This window comes from Hemibagrus wyckioides, linkage group LG26 (assembly GCF_019097595.1).
Source record: "Hemibagrus wyckioides isolate EC202008001 linkage group LG26, SWU_Hwy_1.0, whole genome shotgun sequence".
Lineage (NCBI taxonomy): Eukaryota > Metazoa > Chordata > Actinopteri > Siluriformes > Bagridae > Hemibagrus > Hemibagrus wyckioides.
The window spans coordinates 2,206,417-2,221,416 of record NC_080735.1 but is presented as its reverse complement, the minus strand read 5'-3'; the positions used below and the strand labels follow the sequence as shown (position 1 = coordinate 2,221,416).

The 15,000-nt window shown below is 43.1% G+C and overlaps 2 protein-coding genes across 2 annotated transcripts in view; one reads left to right on the top strand and one right to left on the bottom strand.

The window, feature by feature from the left end:
• Positions 1-1,798, bottom strand: part of grapb (GRB2 related adaptor protein b) — a 5,617-nt gene extending 3,819 nt beyond the window's left edge. The window contains exons 1-2 of the mRNA XM_058380070.1: positions 1,721-1,798; positions 1,059-1,156 (exon numbers count right to left, since the gene is read on the bottom strand). Coding sequence (XP_058236053.1) covers positions 1,059-1,156; positions 1,721-1,798 — 176 coding nt within the window. The remainder of the gene's footprint in view (positions 1-1,058; positions 1,157-1,720) is intronic.
• A 1,466-nt stretch (positions 1,799-3,264) lies between these two features.
• Positions 3,265-15,000, top strand: part of LOC131346531 (transmembrane protein 94-like) — a 34,519-nt gene continuing 22,783 nt past the window's right edge. The window contains exons 1-14 of the mRNA XM_058380007.1: positions 3,265-3,392; positions 3,906-4,013; positions 4,215-4,339; positions 4,868-5,004; positions 5,135-5,331; positions 5,418-5,569; positions 6,257-6,359; positions 6,996-7,082; positions 7,163-7,279; positions 7,526-7,630; positions 7,745-7,891; positions 12,040-12,319; positions 12,912-13,085; positions 14,764-14,866. Of these exons, the coding sequence (XP_058235990.1) occupies positions 3,360-3,392; positions 3,906-4,013; positions 4,215-4,339; positions 4,868-5,004; positions 5,135-5,331; positions 5,418-5,569; positions 6,257-6,359; positions 6,996-7,082; positions 7,163-7,279; positions 7,526-7,630; positions 7,745-7,891; positions 12,040-12,319; positions 12,912-13,085; positions 14,764-14,866 (1,868 nt within the window). The 5' untranslated portion in view covers positions 3,265-3,359. The remainder of the gene's footprint in view (positions 3,393-3,905; positions 4,014-4,214; positions 4,340-4,867; positions 5,005-5,134; positions 5,332-5,417; positions 5,570-6,256; positions 6,360-6,995; positions 7,083-7,162; positions 7,280-7,525; positions 7,631-7,744; positions 7,892-12,039; positions 12,320-12,911; positions 13,086-14,763; positions 14,867-15,000) is intronic.

Below are 15,000 nucleotides of genomic sequence, written 5' to 3'. Positions count from 1 at the left end.
TAACCTAACTCTGCTCACTGCCCCTTTAACCTAACCCTGCTCACTGCCCCTTTAACCTAACTCTGCTCACTGCCCCTTTAACCTAACTCTGCTTACAGCCCCTTTAACACTAACCCTGCTCACTGCCCCTTTAATCCTAACCCTGCTCACTGCCCCTTTAACCTAACTCTGCTTACAGCCCCTTTAACACTAACCCTAACCCTGCTCACTGCCCCTTTAACCCTAACCCTGCTCACTGCCACTTTAACCCTAACCCTGCTCACTGCCCCTTTAACCTAACTCTGCTTACAGCCCCTTTAACACTAACCCTAACCCTGCTCACTGCCACTTTAACCCTAACCCTGCTCACTGCCCCTTTAACCCTAACCCTGCTCACTGCCACTTTAACCCTAACCCTGCTCACTGCCACTTTAACCCTAACCCTGCTCACTGCCCCTTTAACCCTAACCCTGCTCACTGCCCCTTTAACCCTAACCCTGTTCACTGCCCCTTTAACACTAACCCTGCTCACTGCCCCTTTAACCCTAACAGCTGTAGAGCAGGAGGGCAGGTTTGTATATTTCACAAAATAACTTGTTTTCGTATTAGAATTAAATTAAATGAATTTGTGCAAACTAAAGCACAGTGTCAGTGCAGGCGGTGTGTCAGTATTCTACAGCACTGTTTCTATAGTATAATATAATATTGTAAAGTTTGAAATAGAGAAATGGGGATTCTGGAGTAGAGGTAGATCTATACCAACAGTATCCACAAACAGTTAATAAGGCATTCAAAAAATACTAAAAAATGTTAAATACTAAAATATGTAGAAATGCAAGTGCATCACACTGACCAAGTCTCCTGAGAAAGATTTTAAAAAGTGAATCGTGTCGTTCAGGTTCCAAGATTTTTTTTAATGTCGTTTTACGTCATTTCAGAAATGCTGGATCTTTTGCTAAAACCTGGCAACCCTGTTTAATGGTATAACAGCAGTTCTTTGGGGAAAAACTCACCCAGTACTCTCATACACTCAAACACACATTGATTTATTTTTATGCTTGTTCGTGTCGGATACTTACGCGTGAGGCCTTACATTGATATAATTCTTGGGTACGAAGCCTTTCCTTCCTGAAAGTTCGGCGGTGTACCAGTTTGGATCTTCGTCCATATTCGTCACCTGGAACGAGCTTTTATTTAGTTAGCGTTAGTTTTCTGTGTGGTGACACTGTACTTACTGAGAAAAATTTGGATTACCAAAATGTTAAACTGCTACGAATCACAGCTAGCTAGTTAGGCTAGTCAGCAAGAAACCACAAAGAAGTGTAAACTTTGCCCTGAAGAAAACTTAAAGCTACAGTTTAACCCCTGAACTTTGCAAAGTGCTGACACTGGACACTTTTCCCATAAATGTTAAATGGACACATCACTGATTAAAGGAGATGTTACTATAGCAACAATGACGTATTCGAACGAGCGCAACAATATAAACCTGTGAGCTGCTGTTAAACAAATTAACACATGACGACAAAACGGAATCCAGAATTACAAAAGTAATACAATTCTAAAGACTTTTTACAAATCGACACACACCACACACACACCACACACACACACACACACTCACACACGCACACACACACAGACACACACACCACACGCACACCACGCACACACACACACACACACTCACACGCACACACACACAGACACACACACCACATACACACACACACACACTCACCTTCAGGATGTCACCCTTGTGAAAACTGAGCTCATCACATTCTGCAGCTCTGAAGCTGTAGAGCGCTTCAGCCTCCATCAGATGGTGAAAGACAGAAAGGAGGACAATAGAGAGAGAGAGAGAGAGAGAGAGAGAGAGAGAGAAGAGGATGTGAGGGGGACAGAAATGAAAATGAAGAAGGGTTGAAATGACAGAGGTTAAAGAGACAGTCAGAGAGAGAGAGAGAGAGAGAGAGAGAGAGATGGGATGTGAGCTATAAAAAAGCCTTAATCCTCTGTGTGTGTGTGTGTGTTTTCAAATGAGTATTTCTGTGTTATCAAAAACACGTCCTGTAAAAGTGTGTAAACAATATTTAATAATTAATTAAACAACCGGCAAGAAAGTGCGTGTGTGTGTGTGTGTGTGTACATGTTGATTAAGATCACTGTAATGTGGTGACTCAAATGCACACACACACACACACACAGCCGTATCTATTCATGCAGCTAATTAATCCGATGCTGCACTTAAACCCTAAATAAGTGGTTTATTTCCTTGTAGCCGAACGTCCCCACAAGGTAAAAACCGTCAGGTATTTCTACCCTTGCAGGTATATTTGGTCCCCAGAAACGTTTTGTGAAATGAGAGGACACAGTAAGGATTCGGTTCAGCTGTTGATTGGTTTCACGTCCGGCTCATTTTATTCCTTCAGTTTGCTCCGGTCAAAAAGATTTGCACAGAAATGAGGTCATGACCTTGATTTGCATACATAAAGCCAACAAATGCAAGAAATAAACTCTATGGATATTATTTCCTCAGGATTTGCATATTTTTATATTCCTGTATTCACATCCTGTCTTCCTGTTCATTAAATTCATGTGAATAAAAAAATGTTTCTTAATAAAAAATGGACTTAAAACTTTATGGAACTCAATCTTTCATGTTTCTATGACAAAGTTTGGTCCCCGAATTACAGCACTCAGTCACACCTGAGTGTTTTGGTAAATGAGATGTGTGTATATATGCTTTACATTCGTCTGAACATTCGGTCATCCTGTTTAAACACCTGTGAACTTATATGGACCAAAAGACAAGAATTTGGATCAATCTATTTAAAAAAACTGAGGAACCCAATATTTCAAACTGCGACTTTCCAGTGTTTGTATTGGAAAAATGAGAGAGTGTGTCTTTAGGACCAGGAGAGGACTTGACAAGTCACTCTGTAATGTTTACATGTTTGTGTCAGCATTTGGTCCCTGTAAGTACACCACTTACGCATTTGGTCCCCCTAAGTACACTATGAAGTCACGTCGGAGTGTGCATGAAAACAAGAGCGTTATCATCACTGTCTTTGTATAGAATATGAGAGACAGTGTGATATATGATGCTATAATAAGTTAAGGATGAGAAAAGGACCTCACAAGTCATTGTGTTCTGTTTCTGTGTTTGTGTCAGCATCTGGTCCCCGTAAATCACGTCTGAGTGTGTTTGAGGATTTTACTCCCTGTATGTGACACCTGAAAGACGTTTACTCCAGCTTGGGACATGTGGATGTGACAGCCAACATGTGAAGCCACACACACACACACACACACACACACACACATGGCATGCACACAGGGTTGTGGGACATTCGTTATAACAGAAAGTATTGTACCAAATGAAAGTGTCACTGGAGAGCACCTGTGAGCAGGTAAGTCAATAAAACAATTGTTTGCTATCTGTCATTTCTATAAGGCAACATTTATGTAATATTTGGAAGGAGTAATAATATGGAAGGAGTCTCCAGTGTAACAGTTAGAGGTAAAGCTGTACCTGTTGACAGACATCTTCAGGACAGAGGAGTTTAAACCTTGTGTGTCTTATTAATGTCCAGTGAAGGACTGTTTATAGCTGCTATGACATGAGTAAACCTCATTTGTTTTGTGGAAATTCCACAATCTTAAATGTAACTATACAACGTTGAACCTCATTATACAGTATCTATATAAAAAAAATATATCAATATCACTAGCAATAAATAGCAATATCCTGTATCACTGTTCATATGCTCTCAGTGCTGGAGCTATGATGCTAATATAGCTAACAATGTAGTGGTGATTATTCATTATAATTTAAAAATGCAATATTATGATAAGGAGAAAGCATTCAATGAGAGATGTGGGCTGGAAACTCTGGTGTAATTAAGAGAATCTCTTTATTTTAGAGTCCATTGGGCTTATCATCTGCTGCAGCTCTGTCTCAGCTCCATTCTCAACTCACTACTGTTCTGCGGGAACATCAACACAGTCCAAAGCAGAATGGTCACTGGCAGGTCAGCTGATTTTCTATGTATAACTAATTATTCTATGAAATGTCATTGGATCTAATATACGGCCCTGAGATTTTGTGCCTCATTTTCCAGTATTGCAGCATTTTCACATTGTACAAACATTTACTTATCGTCAAATTAATTAATGAATTTTAACATTTATGAAAACCCTTATTTTATTAATTAATTTATTTATTTATTTAGGCTGCCTGGAGCAAATGTTTTTTGCATCATTCTGTGCATTGGTCCAGTCTACACTGGCCAGGAGCTTTACTGACCACCCTGTGTGCAGCTAGCTTAATCACATGTCACATCTTTGATCAAAACAGGTGACACACAAACACACCTGACACACACATGACATGTCCACACGTGTCCAGCTGTCTGAAATCTTAACTAGAACCCATCTTTTAAAATAAAATTGATTATGAAAATTGAATGTTCATGGCACTGGGGAAAGCCACAGAAGAAAATTCATTGAAACTCTTAGCATGATGCTACCACCACCACGCTTCACTGAGTGTTTGTTGGGGTCTGTTTAGACAAGGGCACTTTTTTAAAATCTTACCATTGGCCTCTTTGTTGCCTCTTTGTCCTGTTTGCTTTCTGCTCCAGTAGCCTGTTTAGCTTCTGTTACTGCCCCCTGCACTTAAGTGCCCTAAGAGATGTCATGTTTTTGTATTAGGGTCCAAGCACTGAAGTTAATCAATCACTGTCTATATTTCTATGTTGTTATGAACTTTTCCATTATATTTAAAGAGCAATCTAGTATTATTTGTAAACATAACTGCAACTGAATTTCATTCAAATATATTGCTCCACAATCCATACTTGGTCTCCCCATTTGGTTGCCATAGTGACGGCACAGCTTTGATCAGCGGCTGCGCTCTTTTGCTCCTCCTCTTGGCTGATCTTGTTGCCATGGCAGCTCTTCAGCAGCTGAAGGCTTTGGAGATGCCACGCCGGGTGGAAACGTTGCTAAACACTTTACAGGGTAGCGTCTGGATCTATACACACACACACACACACACACACACAGTGTTTTCCCGCATGAGTGTGCAAGAGTTTCTTCTAGCACAAGTATTATTGTTAGTAGTAATATAAAAAATTCTTCCTTTCTGTAGATTTTTTACTGCATCCTCCTTCTGATTGGCTGAAAGACACAGAGGACCTGTTCGTCCCGTCCCTGCCTGCTGTGTCCTTACAGTGGACATACCGAGATGGCCGATTGGTTAACTTACCTGTCAGTCTCCTAGTTGAAGGTGACATAATCTCTCTGCGCCCAGGCAGCGAGGCCCCTACTGAGCTCAGGGGTATCCAGGTCAGCAGGATAAGACATCACAAATTACATTTTAAGATATTATATTCTTATAGCCCCACCCCTCGAATTCTGGTTGTTTTGTACAGGAAGAGGAACACGTCATCCTGTCTCAGAGTGATGTGTTCAGCCATCTCTCAAGTCCTCCATCCCCTCTGGATCAGGAAAGGTCACGACCTCACCGTTTACTTCAGCCAAAGCTCTTCAGGGTCACTCGGACTCCGGCGGTGGAACTGGTCCAGTGAGTCAAGGGAAATTTCCTGCAGTAAACATTCACACAAACACACACCGAGCTGGTGATGTCCTCAGTTCCTGAGTCTGTTCTGTAATAATCAACCGCAGTTCTCAGGAGATGAACCGTTCACTATGGAGTCGGCTTCCTCTCAGGATTTTTATCCATTCTTGCTAATCTCCAGGATATTTTTTTCCTTCGATGTTCTGAGTCACAATGTTTGTCTTCTGCCATGTGACAATTTCTATTATTAAATAGTGTTAGGGTTAAAGACATTTTTATTTAATCATTGATAGAAGTACATACAATTTACACTGTAATTGTTTTATGAGTCTTAAATTAGCTAACAACTTAAATTAGCTAGTTAAGGAGGTAAAATTTGGGCTTCAAATTCATACAAATTGAAATTATAAATCTGTGCGTAATAAACTCAATAAATTCAAGATTCCTAACTTAATAAAGACGCCTCACATCAAATATTTCTTTTAGTTATTTGAGTTAGCTAACAAAAATTTTACTGCTAATCTCTCACGTGCTAACTAGCTGACGAGCTGAATGCTAATCGCTACTTGTCGCAATACTAATATGAAGTGCTAATCATAGATAAATAAATAAAACAAAAAAACAATGAAACATCAACCAGCTCCTCTTCATCTGCTGATTCCAGTCATCTTCATTCTTTCCTCCTTTATTCAGGAGGTGTTTGGAGCTTTCTCAGCACAGACCTGTTTCCGTGTTGGATAACGAACGCTTCACGGTGCAGACGTTACTAGAGAGAGGTCCTGCTCCGCTAGCTTTGGTGAGTCTGAAAAACAAAATGCTAGTTATATGATAAACAATAAACTGTGTATAATATGTAGAGGTTTTCTGGGAGAATGCTCTTATTTCATCCCCCATGTGCTGTAATGTGCTTTATTCCTCTTATACCACAGAAGTTAGCCAATGACGACAAATTTCTATTTATTTTTGGAACAATTTGAACATTTTTTATATCTGTTACATTTGCTGTTATAGATAAATGTACATTACAGCAGCTACAAACATCATCACCTCTTGAATTAAATAAAACATCAAAAATAAGATTTCAGAAAAATTTTCTTCTTAAGTAGTCACAGCTTTGACTCTGGAGTGTCCTTCCATAAACACTCCATAAAGTGCTCTCTACCATCTTCCACATACCCGAGCTCACGGACACATGTGATTGGCTGTTGGTGCTATGAGTGACAGGTGTCTGTGGGCTTGTGTATGTGGAAGATGGTAGAGAGCACTAGAGTGTTTATGGAAGGAGACTCCAATTTTAGCAGCATTCAGATTGGCTGATGGTGCTATGATTGACAAGTCTGCTAAAGTATGCCCCTCCCACCCAGAGAAGATGGATCATTTTTCTCTCTTCAAATTAGGGATAAAAAGTGTTTGTTTTTTTCACCCACACTAGGTGGCGTTGTTAGTGTTGAACACACTGCGCTACATTCTGGGGGCTCCTGGAGTGGGACCGTGGCATGTTACACTACTGCAGCTACCAGTACGACACACACACACACACTCACGTTATTATCAATCATAAATCAAACTATAAGACACACTGCACCTGTTACGCTGTAGGTAAATGGCATCCTACCCCTTTTACCCCTGACCTTCCCGTTGCTCTGGTTCCTGGTTGGAATATACGGGGAAGTGCGAGTCCTCCTTCAGATGGACCCTCAGCCAACAGCCTTGTGGGTAAGTAACAATTATCATCGCTGTTGTTGCCATGGAAACCTTAAATGAACTGCATTTAGAGGGATTATGAGAAGGTAAACTGTTGTAAATAGTAAATTTGTGGACGTAAAGGTTTTGTAACATTTATGGAAGGAGTCTCCAGTTTCAGAGGTAAAGCTGCATGTCTCCTGACAGGAGTTTACACTTTATTGTAGTTTTGTGTGAGTATTTTATATTTTCAGCGTTCTAGAATTTTCTTATTAACAGGAAGTGTGGAAGCTGACGTGCAGGAAGTATTTCTCTGTGCTTTTCGGACGATCTTCAGCGCTCTGTCACACAGCGAGTCTGCTGCACAACCTGGGCTCTGTTACTGTAAGAGTGTGTGTGTGTGTGTGTGTTCCCCTCTTCCAATATTGTTTTGTATCTGATGAAGTAGTTACTGCTAGTGGATATTTTTTTGTGTGTTTGTGTGTGTGTGTGTTTCAGGTGTTATGCTGTGTTGATAAGCAAGGCATCCTGTCTTGGCCCAGTCCAAACCCGGAGAAGATTTTGTTCTTTAGCAATTCTCTGTCCTCAGAGAGAGCAAAACAAAAAGAGAAAGACAGAGAGATAGCGAAAGACGACAACGCCGCAGTATATCTGTTTTCTATTAAAGATCTGATTGAGTGTGTGGTCTGAGTGTGTGGTCTGAGGGTGTGGTCTGAGTGTGTGGTCTGAGTGTGTGGTCTGGGTGTGTGGTCTGAGTGTTTGATTCGAGTGTGTGGTCTGAGTGTGTGGTTCGAGTGTGTGGTTCGAGTGTGTGGTCTGAGTGTGTGACTTGAGTGTGTGATTTGAGTGTGTGACTTGAGTGTGTGATTTGAGTGTGTGACTTGAGTGTGTGATTTGAGTGTGTGGTCTGTGTGATTTGAGTGTGTGATTTGAGTGTGTGGTCTGAGTGTGTGGTCTGAGTGTGTGATTTGAGTGTGTGATTCGAGTGTGTGGTCTGAGTGTGTGATTTGAGTGTGTGATTCGAGTGTGTGGTCTGAGTGTGTGATTTGAGTGTGTGGTCTGAGTGTGTGATTTGAGTGTGTGATTCGAGTGTGTGGTCTGAGTGTGTGATTTGAGTGTGTGGTTTGAGTGTGTGACTCGAGTGTGTGGTCTGAGTGTGTGGTCTGAGTGTGTGGTTTGAGTGTGTGACTCAAGTGTGTGGTCTGAGTGTGTGGTCTGAGTGTGTGGTTTGAGTGTGTGACTCGAGTGTGTGGTCTGAGTGTGTGACTCAAGTGTGTGATTCGAGTGTGTGGTCTGAGTGTGTGACTTGAGTGTGTGATTTGAGTGTGTGATTTGAGTGTGTGATTCGAGTGTGTGGTCTGAGTGTGTGATTTGAGTGTGTGGTTTGAGTGTGTGACTCGAGTGTGTGGTCTGAGTGTGTGGTCTGAGTGTGTGACTCGAGTGTGTGGACTGAGTGTGTGGTCTGAGTGTGTGGTTTGAGTGTGTGACTCGAGTGTGTGATTTGAGTGTGTGGTCTGAGTGTGTGACTCGAGTGTGTGATTTGAGTGTGTGGTCTGAGTGTGTGATTTGAGTGTGTGGTCTGAGTGTGTGACTGGAGTGTGTGATTTGAGTGTGTGGTCTGAGTGTGTGATTTGAGTGTGTGACTCGAGTGTGTGATTTGAGTGTGTGGTCTGAGTGTGTGACTCGAGTGTGTGATTTGAGTGTGTGACTCGAGTGTGTGATTTGAGTGTGTGACTCGAGTGTGTGATTTGAGTGTGTGACTTGAGTGTGTGACTGGAGTGTGTGATTTGAGTGTGTGGTCTGAGTGTGTGACTTGAGTGTGTGATTTGAGTGTGTGACTCGAGTGTGTGATTTGAGTGTGTGGTCTGAGTGTGTGACGAGTGTGTGATTTGAGTGTGTGGTCTGAGTGTGTGATTTGAGTGTGTGATTTGAGTGTGTGACTTGAGTGTGTGATTTGAGTGTGTGACTCGAGTGTGTGGTCTGAGTGTGTGGTCTGAGTGTGTGGTCTGAGTGTGTGACTCGAGTGTGTGATTTGAGTGTGTGACTCGAGTGTGTGATTTGAGTGTGTGGTCTGAGTGTGTGACTCGAGTGTGTGATTTGAGTGTGTGACTCGAGTGTGTGATTTGAGTGTGTGACTCGAGTGTGTGATTTGAGTGTGTGACTCGAGTGTGTGATTTGAGTGTGTGACTGGAGTGTGTGATTTGAGTGTGTGATTTGAGTGTGTGACTGGAGTGTGTGATTTGAGTGTGTGACTGGAGTGTGTGATTTGAGTGTGTGACTTGAGTGTGTGATTTGAGTGTGTGGTCTGAGTGTGTGACTCGAGTGTGTGATTTGAGTGTGTGACTCGAGTGTGTGATTTGAGTGTGTGATTTGAGTGTGTGGTCTGAGTGTGTGACTCGAGTGTGTGATTTGAGTGTGTGATTTGAGTGTGTGATTTGAGTGTGTGGTCTGAGTGTGTGATTTGAGTGTGTGATTTGAGTGTGTGACTGGAGTGTGTGGTCTGAGTGTGTGACTTGAGTGTGTGATTTGAGTGTGTGACTGGAGTGTGTGATTTGAGTGTGTGATTTGAGTGTGTGGTCTGAGTGTGTGATTTGAGTGTGTGACTCGAGTGTGTGATTTGAGTGTGTGGTCTGAGTGTGTGATTTGAGTGTGTGGTCTGAGTGTGTGACTCGAGTGTGTGATTTGAGTGTGTGGTCTGAGTGTGTGATTTGAGTGTGTGATTTGAGTGTGTGATTTGAGTGTGTGATTTGAGTGTGTGATTTGAGTGTGTGACTTGAGTGTGTGATTTGAGTGTGTGATTTGAGTGTGTGATTTGAGTGTGTGATTTGAGTGTGTGACTTGAGTGTGTGATTTGAGTGTGTGACTTGAGTGTGTGATTTGAGTGTGTGACTGGAGTGTGTGATTTGAGTGTGTGGTTTGAGTGTGTGGTCTGAGTGTGTGGTCTGAGTGTGTGACTCGAGTGTGTGACTCGAGTGTGTGATTTGAGTGTGTGGTCTGAGTGTGTGACTCGAGTGTGTGATTTGAGTGTGTGGTCTGAGTGTGTGATTTGAGTGTGTGATTCGAGTGTGTGGTCTGAGTGTGTGGTTTGAGTGTGTGATTCGAGTGTGTGGTCTGAGTGTGTGGTCTGAGTGTGTGGTTTGAGTGTGTGATTCAAGTGTGTGGTCTGAGTGTGTGGTCTGAGTGTGTGGTCTGAGTGTGTGGTTTGAGTGTGTGGTTTGAGTGTGTGGTCTGAGTGTGTGGTCTGAGTGTGTGGTCTGAGTGTGTGGTTTGAGTGTGTGGTCTGAGTGTGTGGTCTGAGTGTGTGGTCTGAGTGTGTGGTTTGAGTGTGTGATTCAAGTGTGTGGTCTGAGTGTGTGGTCTGAGTGTGTGACTCAAGTGTGTGGTCTGAGTGTGTGGTCTGAGTGTGTGATTCAAGTGTGTGGTCCGAGTGTGTGGTTTGAGTGTGTGATTCGAGTGTGTGGTCTGAGTGTGTGGTCTGAGTGTGTGGTTTGAGTGTGTGATTCAAGTGTGTGGTCTGAGTGTGTGGTCTGAGTGTGTGGTCTGAGTGTGTGGTCTGAGTGTGTGGTTTGAGTGTGTGATTCGAGTGTGTGGTCTGAGTGTGTGATTCGAGTGTGTGGTCTGAGTGTGTGGTCTGAGTGTGTGGTTTGAGTGTGTGATTCAAGTGTGTGGTCTGAGTGTGTGGTCTGAGTGTGTGGTCTGAGTGTGTGGTCTGAGTGTGTGACTCAAGTGTGTGGTCTGAGTGTGTGATTCAAGTGTGTGGTCTGAGTGTGTGGTCCGAGTGTGTGATTTGAGTGTGTGATTCGAGTGTGTGGTCTGAGTGTGTGGTCTGAGTGTGTGGTTTGAGTGTGTGATTTGAGTGTGTGATTCGAGTGTGTGGTCTGAGTGTGTGGTCTGAGTGTGTGGTTTGAGTGTGTGATTCAAGTGTGTGGTCTGAGTGTGTGGTCTGAGTGTGTGGTCTGAGTGTGTGATTCGAGTGTGTGGTCTGAGTGTGTGGTCTGAGTGTGTGGTCTGAGTGTGTGGTCTGAGTGTGTGGTTTGAGTGTGTGATTTGAGTGTGTGGTCTGAGTGTGTGATTCGAGTGTGTGGTCTGAGTGTGTGGTCTGAGTGTGTGGTTTGAGTGTGTGATTCAAGTGTGTGGTCTGAGTGTGTGGTCTGAGTGTGTGGTCTGAGTGTGTGGTTTGAGTGTGTGATTCAAGTGTGTGGTCTGAGTGTGTGATTCGAGTGTGTGGTCTGAGTGTGTGGTCTGAGTGTGTGGTTTGAGTGTGTGATTCAAGTGTGTGGTCTGAGTGTGTGGTCTGAGTGTGTGGTCTGAGTGTGTGGTTTGAGTGTGTGATTCGAGTGTGTGGTCTGAGTGTGTGGTCTGAGTGTGTGGTTTGAGTGTGTGATTCAAGTGTGTGGTCTGAGTGTGTGGTCTGAGTGTGTGGTCTGAGTGTGTGATTTGAGTGTGTGGTCTGAGTGTGTGATTTGAGTGTGTGATTTGAGTGTGTGGTCTGAGTGTGTGGTCTGAGTGTGTGATTTGAGTGTGTGGTCTGAGTGTGTGGTCTGAGTGTGTGACTTGAGTGTGTGACTTGAGTGTGTGGTCTGAGTGTGTGACTTGAGTGTGTGGTCTGAGTGTGTGGTCTGAGTGTGTGATTCGAGTGTGTGGTCTGAGTGTGTGGTCTGAGTGTGTGGTTTGAGTGTGTGGTTTCATGTGACAAATGAAGTAATCACACATCTTAATTAAACCTATTGAATGTAAAATATTGCTAACATTGCTAATGTTGCTAACAATAATCCATTCTGCTGTTTAATTAGCCCCACCCCTTCTGTGGTTTGGAGATGTTGAGTCTCTCGCTGGACCGGGCGCGCTTTGATGACACTCGGGTGCAGTTTGATGACATGCAGTGGGAACGCTACGCCCCTTCTCTACGCCCGCTCGGTTTGGCCATTCAGCTGCTGCTTGGCAACGCCACGGTGGCGACACGCGTGCTCCGCCTCTCCGATCACCTTACCCACGCTGCACTGCTGCGCACACGCCCACCCTGCCAGCCGGTTCGCCCGCCCTGGGGCCTCTGCCAGCTCCCCAAGCTTCTGGGTAAGAACCATTTAAAAAAATAAAATAAAATAAAAACAAATAGATGTATAAATACAGTCCTTGTTGTTGTTTGATGAGTAAGACCTCCGCTCCGTCTCACCAGCTACATGCTACAGTCACTCTAATTGAAATAATTGCACCACAGCTACGACTTTTTTTCGTCATCATTTTCATAGCCAGTAGCGAGTTTGAGATTTGAGACGTTTGTAAGTCAGATTTTTCACTGAACCCTTATTTCTTGAGTTGATGATGATAAACACACTGCATTTTTCTTCTTGATCCTAAACATAAGACAACAGTGTTAGCGAAAAAAAAACACAAAAAACGTCCTCTTCTTCTGTTTTTTGTGCAAGTTACACTGACTGTTAGCAAGCTCTGACCCTGGAGTCTTTCGTGACACGGTTCTTGAATAATAATCAACCTCTAGTGTTTAGATTTCTACAAAAACTCACTTCCTGTAGTGAACTCAGACCCAGAAGGCTTTCTGAATATAATCCCTTTAATTCTCTATTAACCTGAAAAGCAGCAAAGCTCCATCAAACAAATTACTATGGCATTGTGTGTGTGTGTGTGTGTGTGTGTGTGTGTGTAGGGTTCTCTCCTTTGGCCCGGGAACCATTCCAACAGAGGATGAGTGTAGCTGCTTACACCCTACCCACAATCCCTTGCTCTGGAGAGCCAGGGCTGATAGCCCCTCCCCCCGTTTCCATGAGACGCCTCCCATTCTCACATCTCATCGCCCTACTGGTGCACCATGCACACACTGGTGATCACACACACACACACACACACACACACACACACATCATGACATTTCAAGTGAATTAAATTGTAAACGTTAATCACAAACACAACTTTTTTTTTTACTCATGTATCAGTAACTCGTCCGTTACAAATCACTTGTTTTTGTTTACGTTATTTGTTTTTATAGTAAAAAAATAGAAGCAGCAGCTTGGTTTTGAAGCGAGAGCAGGCAGGTTTAGCTACATGATAAGGTTTTTTAGTGATTAGAAACAACAAAACAATCGAACAAACGAGGAGATGGACGTGTTGATTTTTAAAGTTCACCTAAACAAACAAACAACGTATCAGTAGACACATGTTTTTAAAGCATGATGTTGTTTATGTTTACAAGCAAATAAAACAAACAAATCTAACCGTATCAGTAGACATAACATGTGGTTTATATTCGTGGATCTGTATATAAGGGGTTTCGTGAATACAAACAAACAAACAAACAATGTTTCAAGAGACAAAACATCATTTTTAAGCAAGATTATATTTAGCAGTTTAACGAGGGTATTAGTAAATAAAAACAAACTAACTAACAAACAAAAATATATCATTATTCATAACTTTTTTAATGAGAAACGGTTTAGCTATTTAGACATTTAGAGTAAATATAACATTTTCTTCTTCTTCTACTCCTGAGCTCCTTCCCCTGATGTTAACACAACTCTCTGACCTCAGAAGCCAAAAACAAACCCTGTGGTGACCAAACCCCATGTTTCCACTGGGTCAGAACTGTCAGGTATTCCTCTACTTATGGGGACCTTTAGTAAAAGCCATCAAGTATTCCTATCACTGTGGGGACTTGTTTGTTCCTGTCATGTCCACACACACACACACACACACACACACACACTCACACAGACACATACACACACACATACACACATACACACACACATACACACATACACACTCACACACACACATACACACACACATACACACACACACATACACACAGACACACACACATACACACACACATACACACACACTCAGACACACACACACATACACACACACACACACACACACACACACACACACACATACACACACACACACACACACACACTCAGACACACACACACATACACACACACACACACACACACACACACACACATACACACACACACACACACACTCAGATACATACACACACACACACACAAAGCCACTCAGACACACACACACATACACACACACACACACACAAAGCCACTCAGACACACACACACATACACACACACACACACACAAAGCCACTGAGACACACACACACACACATACACACACACACACAAAGCCGCTCAGACACACACACACATACACACACACACACAAAGCCACTCAGACACACACACACGCACACAGCCACTCAGACACACACACACACACACACTGGAAGTTAAATGTTCATGATTTCAAATAGGATTCTCTCTCTCTCTCTCTCTGTCTCTCTCTCTGTCTGTCTCTCCCCCTCTCTCTCTATCTCTCTCTATCTCTACCCCCCTTTCCTCCCTCTCTGTCTCTCTCTATCTCTACCCCTCCTCTCCCTCTCTCTCTCTATCTCTCTCTACCCCCTCCCCCCTTTCTTTCTCATTCTCACACTCCCCCCCCCCCCCCCCCCGTGTTTTTTTGGCCTCCAGGTGAATTCCAGCTCTTTTCTTACGGCTCGGCCGATGCAGTCCTCAGCACATGCTTGGAATTCTGGAACGGAGAAGATCTGGAGATCCTGACCGACTCGGACAGGTCAGGATCACGTGCTGTATGAAACGTGTCTCTACGCTGTGGAGGCTCCACAAACCAGCCGATGTTCATCCTCCTTTCACCAACTCTCTGTTTATGTACACAAGGAGTCTGAGTTTCAGCTCTGAACATTCTGA